Source organism: Papio anubis, chromosome 3 (genome assembly GCF_008728515.1).
Source record: "Papio anubis isolate 15944 chromosome 3, Panubis1.0, whole genome shotgun sequence".
Classification (NCBI taxonomy): Eukaryota; Metazoa; Chordata; class Mammalia; order Primates; family Cercopithecidae; genus Papio; species Papio anubis.
The window spans coordinates 133,008,880-133,025,285 of record NC_044978.1 but is presented as its reverse complement, the minus strand read 5'-3'; the positions used below and the strand labels follow the sequence as shown (position 1 = coordinate 133,025,285).

The window sequence follows — 16,406 nt, the reverse complement described above, 5'->3', positions numbered from 1 at the left end:
AAAACAGTATTACTATACCTGTTTCTGGTATCTTCTTAAGATGTTTCGTGTATATATAAGTATATGTCTGTGTGTTCTTTTTTCCCTTTTATCACAAATATTGCATACTGTTCTGAATCTTTTAAATATCAATGTATTTTGGAGATTGTTCTGTATTGCATAAAGAGCTGTACTCATTTTTAATTATTTTATTTTCATCTGCCTACTGTTTTACCTTATGTATATATCATGTCTTTAAGCAGTCCCATACTGATAGGCACATGGATTGCTTCCAGTCTTCTATTGTTTACAAACAATGATTCCATGGTTAACCTTTAACATATGGCATTTCAAGCACATGCAAGTGTGTGCATAGACTGCCTTCCTGGAAGTGGACTCCTGGGTGGTCAGAGGATATGTGCATCTGTAATGAACTCTATCAGAGTTGAAACAGTTTATATTCACACCATCAACATATGAAAATTTTGGCAAAATTTAAATTAGGGATTGATTTTATTCTGCCCCTCCTTAGCATACTGTTAGTTATACTTTAACAGGGTGTATTTGGGTAATGCAAACTAAACATTTTATTAAGTTAAATCAGTCGTTCTTAAATGAGGGATGTGAAATAGAATCACTAGTGGAATCTTTCATAGTACACATGCATTGCCCACACCTCATATCTACTGAATCAGAATCTTGACTGGGCAAACTCGGGTAGGCCTAGCACCTGTATTTTGAAAGGCTATGTAGTTAATTACTATGTAGACAAACATAAGCCCCTTCTTGTATTTGAAACTATCATGTTAATAAACCAAAGAAACTGTGTAAGTTTGAAGGGTAGTATAAAGTTTGAGGGCATAATACTTCAATTTGTTTTATTTAATTACTTTGCAGTTTTTTTCAGGTCAACAAATATTTACTGTACACTTGTGATATACAGTAAGCACTGTGTCAGGCATGGGAATGGGACTATAGGGGTCACGTGACTGGTCATATAATTCAATCATAGGTTGGTATTTTGGTTATGCTTTATTATTGTTTCACATAAATGCAGACAGTTTAACAATTGGCATGAGAGTAAACTGTTATTGTAATGGAATTTTAAGACAGAAAGACCTATGTCAAGCCCTTTAAGCAGATTTTGGATAGTTTCATTTAAAAATATATACATTATAACTTATAAAGCATATAGTCTTTAAACTCTTTTTCTCACTGACAGTGTTAACGGCTTCTTTCTCTTAGTTTAGCATGAAGATACTATAGGTTATGCAGTTTTTTTTTTTTTTTTTTTTTTGAGACGGAGTCTCGCTCTGTCGCCCAGGCTGGAGTGCAGTGGCGCGATCTCGGCTCACTGCAAGCTCCACCTCCCGGGTTCACGCCATTCTCCTGCCTCAGCCTCCCGAGTAGCTGGGACTACAGGCGCCCACAACCGCGCCCGGCTAATTTTCTGTATTTTTAGTAGAGACGGGGTTTCACCGTGGTCTCGATCTCCTGACCTTGTGATCCGCCCGCCTCGGCCTCCCAAAGTGCTGGGATTACAGACGTGAGCCACCGCGCCCGGCCAGGTTATGCAGTTTTAACCCGCAGTGTAGAGTTTCAAGTCACCACCAGGTGTCAGAATGTGCTTACTTATTGTCATACTACTTCCTTGGCCAAAGTGTGTTGTTAGGCAAATTGTGACTTCTGGCATATTCTGTTTCTAATGGCATATTCTGTTTCTAATATTCATACTATTTTGAAAGAAATATTTCAATTGTACAGAAAAGTATCTTTCAGTGATGTAGACATTACTTATATAATTTTTTCATTTCTAAACCACTATTAAGTTGCTGTTTTGTAGTAATTAGCACATAGCCTAAAATCAAATATAATAGAAGCTTTGAAATGTGTGAGAGTAACTCTGCTTCATGAAGTCATCCAAATATCTCCTTTTTCTGAATATTTTTGTTATAGTCATAACTTTCTAAAATTTTAGGGTGGGAAAATTTAAAGGTTATTTGGTCTGGTAAGCCTCTTGTGGGTATTGGATGTATTCTAGCCTCATAAGAGGCTTAAAAAACTGTATGGATTATTCTTCTCAGAATGTGATATATTCATGTCCAGGATTATAAACTTCCCCTAGCTGAACATCACTAATTATGGTAATTAGTGATAAAAGAGTTGTGGGTGGGAGATATTCCTGAGGGAAGAGTTGTTCAGATAAATGGGACAGAGACAGGAAAATATTATTAAGGAGCATTAAATTCAGTCACTTCTACTTGTACCTTACACGTCTGCTAGTTTGGTCCAGTGGGATCAGGAGGCTTGAGGACCACAGACAGTTCTTGGAGCTGGGTAGTTTTTTCTGAAATTGCTGGAAGTATATTTATTTGGGGGAAGGTTCATAAAAACCTTGTTGGAAAAGAAAGACTAAGGTCAAAGCTAAAAAGAAAAAAAAAAAAAAATCATGTGAAATCAGATCTAAGGGGCATTTGGTAGGCCAAAAACAGAAGGCAAGGTTAGGTTAAGCAGCTGGGTAAATATAGGAACAGGAAACAAAACTCTAAATTTTCAGGATTTCAGCTTTGACCAGGGATGGAATGCCTTTCTGTTGGATGCTAGCTGCTTGATTGTTGGATAAGTTTCTGAAGCTAAAGATAAACTTTTGTATAGTAGAGGAAACAGACCTTGAAAGCTTTAAACAATTAAGCTGGCGTCTCCCAATAGAACCTGATATTCCACACAACTTAAGGGAAAGGCGTATCATATTCGTTATCCATTTGCTGCATAACAGATTACCCCAAAACATAGTAGATTAAAACAATAGTATTTATCATTATCTCACAGTTTCTGTGGGTCAGGAATCCAGACACATCTTAGTTGTGTCCTCTGTCTTAGAGTTACAAGGCTGTGATCATGGTGTCAGCCAAGGCTTCAGTCATATCAGGACTCAACAGGGGAAAAATTCCCTCCCAAGCTCATTCATGTGGTTGTTGGCAGGATTCTGTTACTTGTGAGCTGTTGACCTGAGGGTTTTCAGTTATTCACTGGTCGTTGGCCAGATACCACCTTTAGATCTTTGCCCGTGGCCAGTAGCTAATAAAGTACATCAGAGAGACGGAGAGAGAAGGGGAGAGAGAGAGAAAGAGAGAGAAGCATGATGGATTGTCAGTCTTTCATAACTTAATCTCAAAATATTACATGACATCACATTTGCTGTATTCTGTTGTTAGAAGCAAGTCACTAGGTCTGGCCCACACTCAAGTAGAGGGGATTATAATGGGTGTGGTACGAGAAGTGGGGATCATGGGAACTATTTTAGAAGCTGTCTGCCACACAGACCAATTGATATCTCTTCTATTTAGGTGGTGCCTTGGTCATAGTCATTGTTAAATACTTTTAATATCATCCCTAGTGTCACAGGTTTTTTCAGAATTGGAGCTAAAATTCATATCAACTTTTGATATTGATTTTCTTTACAGCCAAATAATATGTATACGTGGAAGAACACAAACGTCTTATCAGACTTCAAAGTCCATGAGGGTAATGATAGTGTTGAATTTTTTTCTCACGATTGATTTTTTTATGACCTAACATAATGTCAGGCACTTATTACATGTTTGTTGAATTAAAGAGCTTATAAAGCATTTTATCAGATTATAAAATAAAATGAAATTAGCTTCCTCTTTTGCTTTAAAAAGCAATGCAATTACCAGGTAAGGGTAAGAAGCAAAGGCTGATATAAATTATCACCTCCCCTCTAAAAAATCCTGATAGGCTTCAATGTCATTATGTTTTTGCTAACATTCACCATTAGACTCTCAAGAATGTCAAGTTAAATCCTGGCCTGCTCTTTCTTAGAAAGATTGTTTCTTACACTTTCGAAGTCTTCTACTGCCTGACACACTCGCTTACATGGTGTGCAGCACACTGAGCTGGAAATCATTATCTTCTGCCCTAAACCAGCTACTCTCCTATCCCTACCCCCAACCTTATCTTTTACAGTGTTTTTTCTTTCCCTGTATTCCTATTTTTCAAAACCTTAAGGTTACCTTTCAACTCTTTCCCTCTCCCTTTTGAACCAAGTTACCAAATCATCTTTACTCTTTATTTTTCACTTCTTTTCCACCATAATATCAGTTTACTACCTTAAAATAGAAGATAGTTTCCATAAGGCAAGCCCTCTCCATACCCTGCTTCTTAGCTAGCTAAATCTTCCTAAAACCCTTATTATATTTTGTCTTTTTCCTCACTTAATACTCCAGTGATAAAACCTTCACTGTTTAACTTGTCACAGACCCCTTCCTGTTTTTCCATTTTATTATCCCATCATTCTTTGACTAGGCACCCCACATTGTCCTCTGCCTACCTTTCTTTATGCTATCCTGTCTCTACTTCTCAATTTGTATTTTTGTTTATCTTTGTCAGGGGTAGATCAAGGTTTTGTGGGTCCAGATGCCTAAACTTTTTGAGACTTCTTTAAGAAAAAGAACGTGATACTAAGAATACAGGATTAGGGACAGAGCTTGTAAAGGGCCCAAGAAAATGAGGGGCCCTGAAGCTCAAGCTTCATTGGTTTCATAGCTCAACTGCTCCAGCCCCTCTGTGTTGCTTTAGCCAAAGGTTAAGTTTACCTCCTACAGGAGGCCTTCTCTGATGACCTCAGCTGACACTGATATCCCCCGTCAACTGACTGAAGTCAAGGATCTTGTCTTACACCACTTTATAGTTTCCTAGAGTCTTAACATTTTGAATTTAGTGATTACTGAAAAACCATCACTGATTTCTTAAACTATTACACAGGTAATCACATAGAGTTTAAAAGTTTCTTAAATACATGTCATTTAAAAAGTAGTTGTTCATGAAGTGTTAAGCTGCTGTTAGAGCCCTGAGTTAAGTTTTTGTTATGTGCTCTAGAAGATTACATAAATGAAAAATTTCTTTGTGTATTCTGTTTTGCTCTATGTTTATATATGGCATAGCCTTATTTTTAAAGGCTGGGTTTTATACCAATCCTGTATGATCTGTGTAGTTGATATGCAGTGGATATGAACATTTATTATTCTAAGGAAAGTTTTACAAAATGTGAAAGTCATGCAATGATTGATAATTACAGTGTTGAGAGAGTCATATGCTGAAATTTCTCTCTTTGTGTTTTGTGTTGTTATCATTCTTTACATTTCATGTCTGTGAGAAACCTATTTATTTTCTGTGTCTACTTTGCTCTTCCAGGACTCACCCAAGAAGGTCTTTTTCGGGTGAATGGTAACGTGAAGGTGGTGGAACAACTTCGACTGAAGTTCGAGAGTGGAGTGCCTGTGGAGCTTGGGAAGGACGGTGATGTCTGCTCAGCAGCCAGTCTGCTGAAGCTCTTTCTGAGGGAGCTGCCCGACAGTCTGATCACCTCGGCGTTGCAGCCTCGATTCATTCAGCTCTTTCAGGGTTAGTACAGTAAATCCTTCTAGGAGTGAAAACAACTTTATTAGGCCAGGCACAGTGGCTCACACCTATCATCCCAACACTTTGGGAGGCTGAGGTAGAAAGATTGCTTGAAGCCAGGAGTTGAAGACCACCATGGGTAACCAAGCAAGACCCCCATCTCTACAAAAAAAAACAAAAAACAAGCCGGAAAAAACCACCAGTTTTATTTTTAGTTTATGTACTAAATATTTAAAATTTAAAAAGCTTTTAAATATTTGTGGTCTTTCTGTAACCACCACCTTGCTATTTTACTCCAGGCCGTCATCTCCTATGTAAAATCATACTAGACTGATTATGAAATACTATTATTAAATGAAATTTCTGATACCATTAACATGTGACTATTTCAGTAACATAATATTGAAAAGCCCTGATGCTTTTGAGCCAAAGACATGTTTTTTCTGACTAATGACTGCCATAAAAGGAGTGAGATCAAGAATAATTTAGAAAACATTAGAGAACAATAAAGGAAATATTCATTACATTGTGTTTGGTTAGTGACCTTTGAAACTGAAAACTTACTGGTGTACTTGCTTTTTCTCATAAGCAAGATTGAGTCCTAAAATAATTGTGTTCATTTTGTGAAGTAAAAATTGATTTTTGATTGTAGTAATAAGTGGTTTCATATGAAAGAATTCCCTTTTTTGTTTGTTTTTTTGAGACATAGTTTCATTCTTGTCACTCAGGCTGGGGTGCAGTGGCACGATCTTGGCTTACTGAAACTTTTGCCTCCCAGGTTCAAGCAGTTCTCCTACCTCAGCCTCCCGAATAGCTGGGATTACAGGCGCCCACGACCATGCCCGGCTAATTTTCGTATATTTAATAGAGTTGGGGTTTCACCATGTTGGCCAGGCTGGTCTCAAACTCCTGACCTCAGGTGATCCACCCATCTCGGGTTCCCCAAGTGCTGGGATTACAGGTGTGAACCACTGCACCTGGCCAGGAACTCGCTTTTTAAGTGTAATAATTATAGGCATAGTCATTATTGAGTTCTCCTTCCTAAGTGCTGTAAGAAAAATGGTGTACCCTTGAAAGCCATTTCTTTTATTATTTTTCCCAAATTAGAGAAGAAAGGAGAAAATATATTTCCAAAAGTATTAGTTGCCAGATTAAGGATGTTACCTAAAGCCACATTCCTTTATAGCAGTGATGTACCTACTCATATGTAATTTGCTAAGGAACAGGATAAGTGAGAAGGCCAGATAGGACAAGTAAGAAAGTACCAGAAATATTTTACCTCATGAAAGACCATTTTGAAATATTAGCTAAAAGTAGTGTGGTTGTATCAGAAAAGGACACTAACTATCTCTACTTGCCATCCCCTAGGGAGGGAGACCTGTCTGTAGCTCTCCCCCAGGCCCTCATATCAGCAATGCCTCCTGCCCTGGCCTCTTCTCACTTCTCTGCAGCCCCTGGCCTCCTGTGGTGACCTCCAGGCAATCCTTTTGGAAGATTACTCATGTCTTATTTCTTTCTTCAGAGTACCCAGGCGGTCCTCAGGAAACACATCTTTGCCACGTTCTTGAAATGGAGGTCAGTCACAAGGCAGAGCCCTGCCTTCTTGTGCTGCCGCCCAGGGCACCCATAGCCAGACTGTCTGCGTTAGACTCTTTAAGGAGTTTTAGACTCTTCAGACTACCCAAGTGATTATCTGATGCCCCTCACTTGGCTTGGGAAAGTTAGGGGAAGCATATATCTCTAACAACTCTCTCCCTTTAAAGAAATCCTCGCTGTCTAATTTTTAACTTCAAATTTTCACATGAATTTCCTGCTTAAATATCTCTGTGGCCGATTGATGGCCCAAGGCCTCCAGACCTGGGTTTAGTCTCACCTTCACAAGTTCTATATAGGCCATCTAGCATTTTGGCTTAGAATGGGAGGGCCCATCACAACCTTTATTTTTATCTTTGAGGCCTCAACCTCAAATTGTATTAATTTGCTACATCTGCCCTAACAAAATACCACAGACTGGGTGTTACAAGCCTAAACGAGAGAAATTTATTTCTCACAGTCCTGGAGGCTGCAAATCCAAGATCAAGGTGCCAGCAGTGCTGGTTTCTCCTGAGGCCTCTCTCTCCGGTGTGCAGATGGCTGCCTTCTCACTGTGTCCGCACGTGGCCTTTCCTCTGTGTGCACTCGCCTGATGTCTCTTCCTCTTCTTATAAGGACACTACTGTTGGATTAGGGACCCCTATTATAATCTAATTTAACCTTAACTACCACTTTAAAGGCCCCTAATACAATCACATTCTGAGGTATGGAGGTTAGAGCTTCAACATATGAATTTTGGAGGGAACACAATTCAGTCCTTAATAATGATGCAACAGGAAAAATCCCAGAAGTTTTACCTATTTTCAAACCTATTATTTTTTTGTAGTCTTAACTACTTCATTTTTGAAAAAAAAAAGATTTTATTTTTCGAAAAGGCATAACATTATTGGATTACTAAATATTGTATTTTATTGAAAATAGTGATAAAATATGAAAGCAAATTAGAAGAACAGTTTGTTCTGGACAATAATGCTTTTTAGCTTTGTATGTCAGTGAGTGACATATGTTTGAGGCTTGTTAATTGGAAACTGTATGAACTTTTTCCCGATATGTATGAAGATAACCATTCCTTCATAAAGGTGACTATTCTTCCTATTTGGAGACATTAAATCCTTTTTACAAGGAATATTTTATCTATAGGGATGGGAAGTTTTGAGATAAAGTTTGGAAATTATTTTAAAATAATGTCTATAGGAGTTGACAAATATTTTGTGCATAATGCAAAATATTTGACAGTCAAATATCTTTAGTATTCTTCATATTATTCTATAGTATTCTGTATTATTAAGTATTCTTATTACTCAAAAATCCTGTATGTTTCAAAGGCTTTTATCACATTTCCAGAATCATTTTCATTTGATGTGAGAATGTACTGTTTTATTATTTTTATTACTATTTATAGAACTATTTTTGTTATTTAGGTCTTTGTGAGTTGTCATATTGTTTATGACATAGTTCCTCAGTCATCAAAAAGTTGATAGGCATCATAAAAGCAAGCAGTATCATTCTAAAAGCAAGACTCATTGTATAGTCAACCTGTAGGTTATGTGAGATTATGCACAGGTAACAAATTTTGAATGGGAAGAGAGGTTAAATTTTTGCTATATTAGTATTATTCTTCCATTCCCTTAAAATCTCTGGTTAGATTTGAGTCATTCAGTAAAAAAAAAATTTATAGTTAAGCATCAATGACAGAAATACATTCTGAAAAATACGTTATTAGGTGATTTCATTGTTGTGTGAACATCATAGAGTATACTTATACAAGCCTAGATGGTATAGCCTACTATACACCTAGGCTATATGGCATACCCTATTGCTTCTAGGCGACAAACCTATACAGCATGTTACTGTACTGAGTGCTGTAGGCAGTTGTAACGCAGTGGAAAACTTGTGTATCTAAACATATCTAAAAATGGAAAAGGTACAGTAGGCCTGGCCTGTGGCTCATGCCTGTAACCCAGCACTTTTGGAAGCTGAGATGGGCAGATTGCTTGAGCCTGGGAGTTTAAGACCAGCCTGGGTGACGTGGCAAAACCCCATCTCTACAAAAAATAAAAAAAAATTAGCAGGACATGGTGGCATGCACCTGTAGTCCCAGCTACTCAGGAGGCTGAGGTGGGAGGATCACTTGAGCCTAGAAAGTCGAGGCTGCAGTGAGCCATAATCATGCCACTGCACTCCAGCCCGAGTGACAGAGTGAAACCCTGTCTCAAAAGAAATAAAAATAAAAAAGAAAACAGAAAAGGTACAGTAAAAATACAGTATAAAAGATTTTTTAAATGGTACGCCTGTACAGGGCATTTACCATGAATGGAGCTTGCAGGACTGGAAGTTGCTCTGGGTGAGTCAGTGAGTGAGTGGTGAGTGAATGTGAAGGCCTAGGACATTACTGCACCACTGTAGGCTTTATAAATCTTGTACACTTAAGCTAAATTAAAATTCATTAAAAAAATTGTTTTTTCTTTAGTAATAGACCTTTAGCTTGCTGTAACTTTTTTACTTTATAACTTTTTAACTTTTAAAAACCTTTTGATTTTTTTAAAATAACACTTAGCTTAAAATACAAATATCTTGCATAGCTCTACAAATTTTTTCTTTATATATATACTTTTAATATTTTTCTATTTTTAAAACTTTCATTTTTCTTTTTTTACTTTGTAAAATTGTTTTTTGTTTTTTTTGTTTAAACTAAGACATAAGCACAGATGTGAGACTAGGCCTGCAGAGTCAGAATCATCAATATTACTACCTTCCACCTCCATATCTTGTTCCAATGGAAAGTCTTCAGGAGCAGTAACACTCGTGGAACTGCCATCTCCTACCATAGCAATGCCTTCTTACGGAATACCTCCTGTAGCACCTGCCTGAGTCTGTGTTACAGTTAACATACACGTGTATATATATGTACGTATATGTATATGTGTATCTGGGTCTGTGTTACAGTTAACGTACGCATGTATGTGTATCTGTATATGTGTATGTGTATCTGAGTCTGTTATAGTTAACATACACATGTATATATGTATGTATATGTATATATGTATCTGAGTCTGTGTTACAGTTAACTTTATATAAAATTCATACATATAAATAGAATGAGTACACTCTAAAATGCACTTTTTATATATATATAAAAAAATAGAATGAGTACACTCTAAAATAACAATAAAATGTATAGTATAGTAAGTTTTCACTTAATGTTGTTGATAATTTCTTGGAAACTGCAACTTTAAGCAAAATGATATATTGGGAAACAAATTTTACCACAGGCAGATTGATAGAAACAAAAGTTCTGATGGCGTGTTTCTGGTTACAAAAATATCACCAAACTTCTAATTGAAGACCCAGAACACTTCTGATATTAAACGTTGAAATAAATGTGCGGTACACATACATTTAAGAAATATTTTGTAAAAAATAAGAATGATTTCCCTAGTTGTTGGTAAATTAGTGAGTGATGGCTGTCATAGCGCTGATGGGTTAAGTCAAGGAATAGGTATTTGTGAATTATCAGCAGCACCTCTTCCCACCACATAGTTCAAAATCAATGACAAATATGACAGGCTCACTGAGTGCGTTCCTACTGCATTGTTTATTGTCATGCATTTGTAGGATTATTGTCTATGAATTTTTATTTTACAATCATTTGTATTCATTCATTTATTCATTCATTCATTTTCTAACCTGCCTTTTCCAATTCAGGGTCGTGAGTGGCTGGAACCTACCTCAGCAGCTCAGGCGCAAGGTGGGAATCGACCCTGAACAGGACACTGTTGCACCACAGGGTGTACTCAGCCCCCTACCCACACTCATTCAAACTGGGACCATTTAGACATGCTGATGAACCAATCATGCCCATCTTTGGGGTGTGGGAGGAAACCGGAGCACCCAGAGAAAACCCTCATGCAGATCTGGGGAGAAGGCACAAACTCCACATAAACTGTGGCTCTGGCTAGGAATCTATTTTTTTTCTCATCAGCTTAGAACAAAATGACCTTGAATGAAATGACATTATACCTGCTTTATAGTAACTACATAAACCAGTAACATGGTCATTTATTATTGTTATCAAGTATTATGTACCGAATATAATTGTGTATGCTATACCTTTATAGGACTGGAAGCCAGTAGGTTTGTTTACACCAGCATCACCACAAACACATAAGTAATATGTTGCAGTAGGACATTATGATGGCTGTGACATCACTGGGCAATAGGAATTTTTCAGCTCCATTATAATCTTATAGGACCATAGTCATATATGCAGTCCCTCAGTGACCAAAACATCGTTATGCAGGGCATGACTATAATTGAGCAGCTACTAGTTATGTAAACTGCCAAGTAGAGGGAATAATGTATGCATTAGGCATCAGACAATATAACCTCTATAAAATAAACTTACTCTTTCATAATTCAGATAGAAAATAGGTAAGAAGGGTTACTGTGTTATATATATATTTTATTGTCTCTATAAAATAAACTTGGCTTTTGTGATTGGAATAACATTAATAAAAGCCTGGCATTGTGGAAAGACACAGACATGTGTGGACCTGGTTATCTCTAACCTTGCATAGCTCATAGCACATACATTATAGCAGTTTGATTGGTTATAGCTTGTTACAGCCCAAGGAAGACTGCTTTAACATTCCGTAAGGAGAGGTAATGGTGTTGAGGGGAGTCTTATCTCTGGTACCTTTGGGTCTTTCCTAATCATCTGCAGTACAGGAATACAGAGGAAAGTTAATCTATAATCAGAGAAGCACAAGTTGCAACTGCATGCTACGTGACTCAGGCCACATATTCTCATTTCCCTTAAGGCTGAAATAATTTAAAGTTCCAACAGCTTTTAGTTTGAATTACTTAATTTAATTTCACAGTAGGATCTGATGATTTCGTGGTGGAGACTTTATTAAATATCTGTCTCAGAGATCTAGTGTGTGTGTGTGTGTGTGTGTGTGTGTGTTTTGGAAGAAAGGGGAAAGATCCTGATGTGACATCTTAACAATTGATCCTTTAATAAACATAATGGAAGTTAAAAAAGGAAGATTATTTGGGGGCCATGACGAGGAGTTCATTTTAAATGGATGAGTAAAATGAAGGTCAGTGCTTATGAGAGGGATTAGCACTGAAGATGTGCGTTTCATAGTCATCTTTGTAGACTCATCAATGTTTATAATTCTGAGCATCAATTATGTTTGGATAATATTGTAGATATAAATGGATAACGAGCTAATTTTATATATTTCTTTAATCACAATTTAAGTGCCTGTTTTGGGTCAAGATTTTGCCTAGGTGCTTTCCTTGTGTTTGTGTTTTTATCTCCATTACAGCTATTCCTACAAATATTTCATAGATAAAGCTCAGCTCAGCTCAGTGAGGGCAAGTTACTTGCCAAAGAACAAGCAGGTAGATTGTGCAGAGTTGGGATCTGCCTTAATCCAAAGCCCAGCCTTTTTATTTTATTCTGCATGTATTAATCAGCTAGGGCCACCATAACAGAATAATACAGACTGGATGGCTAAAACAACAGAAACTTATTTTCTCACAGTTCTGGTGGCTGGAAGTCCAAGATCAAGGTGCTGGCAGTAGTTTCTGGTGAGGGCTGTTTTCTTTCCTTGCAGATGTCGTCACTTTCTTGCTGTGCCCTCACATAGCCTTTTGTCTGTACTGAAGTACTCCTGATATCTCTTTCTCATCTTATAAGGACGCCAGCCCTATTTGATCAGGAGCCAGCCCTATTTGATCAGGAGCCAACCCTTGTGGCCTCATTTAACCTTCATTACCTCCTTAAAGGCGCTGTCTTCCACTATGGTCACATTGGGAGTTAGGGTATCAATCTGTGAATTTTGGACAAAATTTGGTGCATAACACTGTGCTTTTTAAAATTTATGAAATTTGATAAATGTTTGAGTGAAAAACAGTAAAAATGCCAGCCGTGGGATGTTAATTAGATAGTCTCTGGGATATAAATTATTATAGCATTGATTTGTTTCTGTCTTGGAAATCCTTAATGTCTAGTGAGTTTAGAAGTAAGGAAAAAGTTTAAAATAAACGACATGTTGTGGAAAAAATGATACTGAGGTGTGTATTTTTTATTTGTACAAATAATTTTTATATGTTTTTTGTGTTTAATATTGATCCTTTTTGAGAATATACTTGTTTGAGTGATGATGACAGTAATAGGTGCCACTAGGTGACTACTTACTGCTTAGTTTAATATCTAGCAGATATTTTACTTATATAATCTCTTTTAATCTTAGCACCAGCTCTAATATGATATTGGCAGTGTAATCTCCATTTTGAAGAAAGTACTTATAGCATGTGCCTTAGAGCATAGGTTCTGACTCCATTCCGATAGATATCAAATCTTGGTTTGCCATTTGCTCTCCGCCTTAGTAGGGCCAAGTTACTTAACCTTTTTATGCCCTAGTGTATCTGTTAATGTATTTCTGTGTAACAATGACTCCAAAATTTAGTGGCTTAAATCAGTAAGCATGTATCTTCTCTCACAGTTTCTGTGGGTCAAGAACTTAAGTGTGGTTCTCCTGGGCAGGTCTGGTTCAAGGTCTCGGGAAATTGTGGTGAAGAGGTTGGCAGGAGCTACAGGTATGTGAAAGCTTGACTGGGGTTCGACGATCTTTTTCCAAGGTGGCTTACTCACATGGACGACAATTTAATGCTGGGTCATGGTGAGGCCTTTTTCGGTGGGCTTCTCCAGCTGGCTGCTTGAATGTTATCTTAACATGGTAGCTGGCTTCTAGAGCGTGCAGTTCAAGAGAGATGGAAGCTGTCTTTTTAGCTCTAGAAGTCAGATAGAATCACTCTGCCCTGTTTGTTAGGGGCAAGTCATTAATCTGGTCTGTATTCAAAGGGATGGAAATTAGGCTCCATCTTTTTAAGGGAAATGTGTCAAACTTTGTGGGCATTTTAAAATCACCACCCTTAGTTTCCCGGTTCAATGGAGATAACGATACGGGCAGGAGGCAGGAGAGCGGGGTCCCTGGTGAGGGCTCCACCCTCAAGCCTGGACCCATGGCCCTAAATTAGAACAGGCATTCCTGTTTTTGTGCATGAATGTTGCTTTCTGGTCTGTCCTGCCCCCCTATCCTGTGCCCATATAAACCCCAGACCTCGGCTGGCAGAGGGACAAGTGGCTGAATGTCGAGAGGAGAAGCAGCAACTGAGTGTCTGAGACTGTGGATAGACGCGGCTTAACTTCGGAGAGGAGCCCAGCTGGAGACAGCAGAGTTTCAGGGAAAGATTACCCGCACCATCCCCTGTCTAGCTCTCCTTCCGCTGAGAGCCACTTCCACTGCTTAATAAAAAATCCGCATTCACCGTCCTTCAAGTCCATGTGACCTGACTCTTCCTGGATGCCAGACAAGGACCGGGGTACCAAGAGGGCAGGGTGTAAAAGGCTGTCACATTGACTCTCCACTGAGCTGGTTAACACTTAGACGTCTGTGGATGGCAACTGCTAAAAGACCGTTAATTGTAACACACCCGTAGACGCTACCTTGGGGGTGGAGCCCAAAAGTGCTCGCTGTGGCCCCAGCACTTGCATGCTCCTCCTCCCACAAGGGATTTGAGTAAGCAAGCCACACCCCTGTTGCAAGTGCCACAGAGGGGTGCAGGGAATTCTCCCTCTCAATAGCAGTAGTGTCTACTTCCTGAGGTTGTTGTGGATATTGAAAGATACTAAATAACTTGGAATAATGCCACGCACATACTAAATATTTAGTAAGTGCTAAGCCAGTGCTTCTCAACTGTGACAGCCTATAAGAATTGCTTTGGAAAGCACATAGACCAATGGAACAGAATAGCCCAGAAGTAAGGCTGCACAGCTACGACCATATGATCTTCAACAAAGCTGACAAAAACAAGCAATGGGGAAGAGATTCCCTATTCAATAAATGATGCTGGGATAACTGGCTACCCATATTCAGAAGACTGAAGCTGGACCCCTTCTTTACATCGTATACAAAATTCAGCTCAAGATGGATTACAGACTTAAATGTAAAACCCAAAACTGTAAAAACCCTGGAAGACAACCTAGGCAATACCATCTGGATGTAGGAAAGGGCAAAGGTTTCATGACAAAGACACCAAAAACAGTTGCAACAAAAGCAAAAATTGACAACTGGGATCTAATTAAACTCAAGAGCTTCTGCACAGCAAAAGAAACTATCAACAGAGTAAACAGACAACCTATAGAATAGGAGAAAATATTTGCAAACTATGCATCTGACAAAGGTTTAATATCCAGCATCTATAAGGAACCTAAACAAATTTACAAAAGAAAAACAACCCCGTTAAAAAGTGGGCAAAGGACATGAACAGACACTTCTCAAAAGAAGACATACATGCAGCCAACAAGCATATGAAAAAAGCTCAACATCACTGATCATTAGAGAAATACAAATCAGAACCACAATGAGATATCATCTCACACCAGTCAGAATGGCTATTACTAAGAAGTCAAAAATTAACAGATGTTGATGAGGTTGTAGAGGAAAGGGAATCCTTATACACTGTTGGTGGGAGTGTAAATTTGTTCAACTATTGTGGAAAGTAGTATGGCAATTCCTCAAAGACCTAAAGACAGAACTACCATTCAACCCAGCAAATCTCATTACTGGGTATATACCCAGAGCAATAGAAATCATTTTACCATAAAGACACATGCATGTGAATTTTCATTGCAGCACTGTTCACAATAGCAAAGACATGGAATCAACCTAAATGCCATCAATGACAGATTGGATAAAGAAAATATGATACATATACACCATGGAATATTATGCAGCCATAAAAAAGAATAAGATCATGTCTTTCATGGGAACATGGATGGAACTAGAGGCTATTATCCTTAGCAAACTAACATAGAAAACCAAATACTGCATGTTCTCACTTATAAGTGGGAGCTAAATGATAAGAACTTATGAACACAAAGAAGTAAACAACAGACACTGGGTCTACTTGAGGATGGAGGGTGAGTAGAGGGAGAGGAACAGGAAATATAACAGTGGGGTACTGGGCTTAATATCTGGGTGATTAAATAATCTGTACAAAAAAAACACCATGGCATGAGTTTACCTATGTAACAAACCTTCACATGTACCCCCGAACCTAAAATAAAAGTTAAAAAGAATTTTCTAGAAATCTCAGAAAACTTTCAGCGATCAAGTTGCATTGCAGGCCAATAAAATCATTAGGGGGATGGAACATGGGTATTCATATTTTTAATGTAATCTCCCTTCCCCATGCTTATGTCCCAACTCATCCTCAGCCTTCACTCCTGTTCATTGCTTTCTTGGTTATAAAAAGACAAGTCATTTTAGTGTAATTCTCCTCATTTTTTCTGCTTTTAAGCTTAAAATTGGTCTCTTTACCCTTTCTCTATTCTAACT

At 38.1% G+C, this 16,406-nt stretch overlaps 1 protein-coding gene across 10 annotated transcripts in view; it reads left to right on the top strand.

Annotated features, from left to right (window-relative positions):
- FAM13A (family with sequence similarity 13 member A) overlaps nt 1-16,406 on the top strand; it is a 388,692-nt gene that overhangs the window by 89,903 nt on the left and 282,383 nt on the right. For 9 of the 10 annotated variants that reach the window (XM_021939093.2, XM_021939091.2, XM_021939090.2 and 6 more), the window contains one exon: nt 5,194-5,403. In XM_021939093.2, the coding sequence (XP_021794785.2) occupies nt 5,194-5,403 (210 nt within the window). Of the gene's footprint in view, nt 1-1,504; nt 3,505-5,193; nt 5,404-16,406 lie in introns of those variants that run through there. The other variant, XM_021939095.2, reaches the window with a different exon arrangement.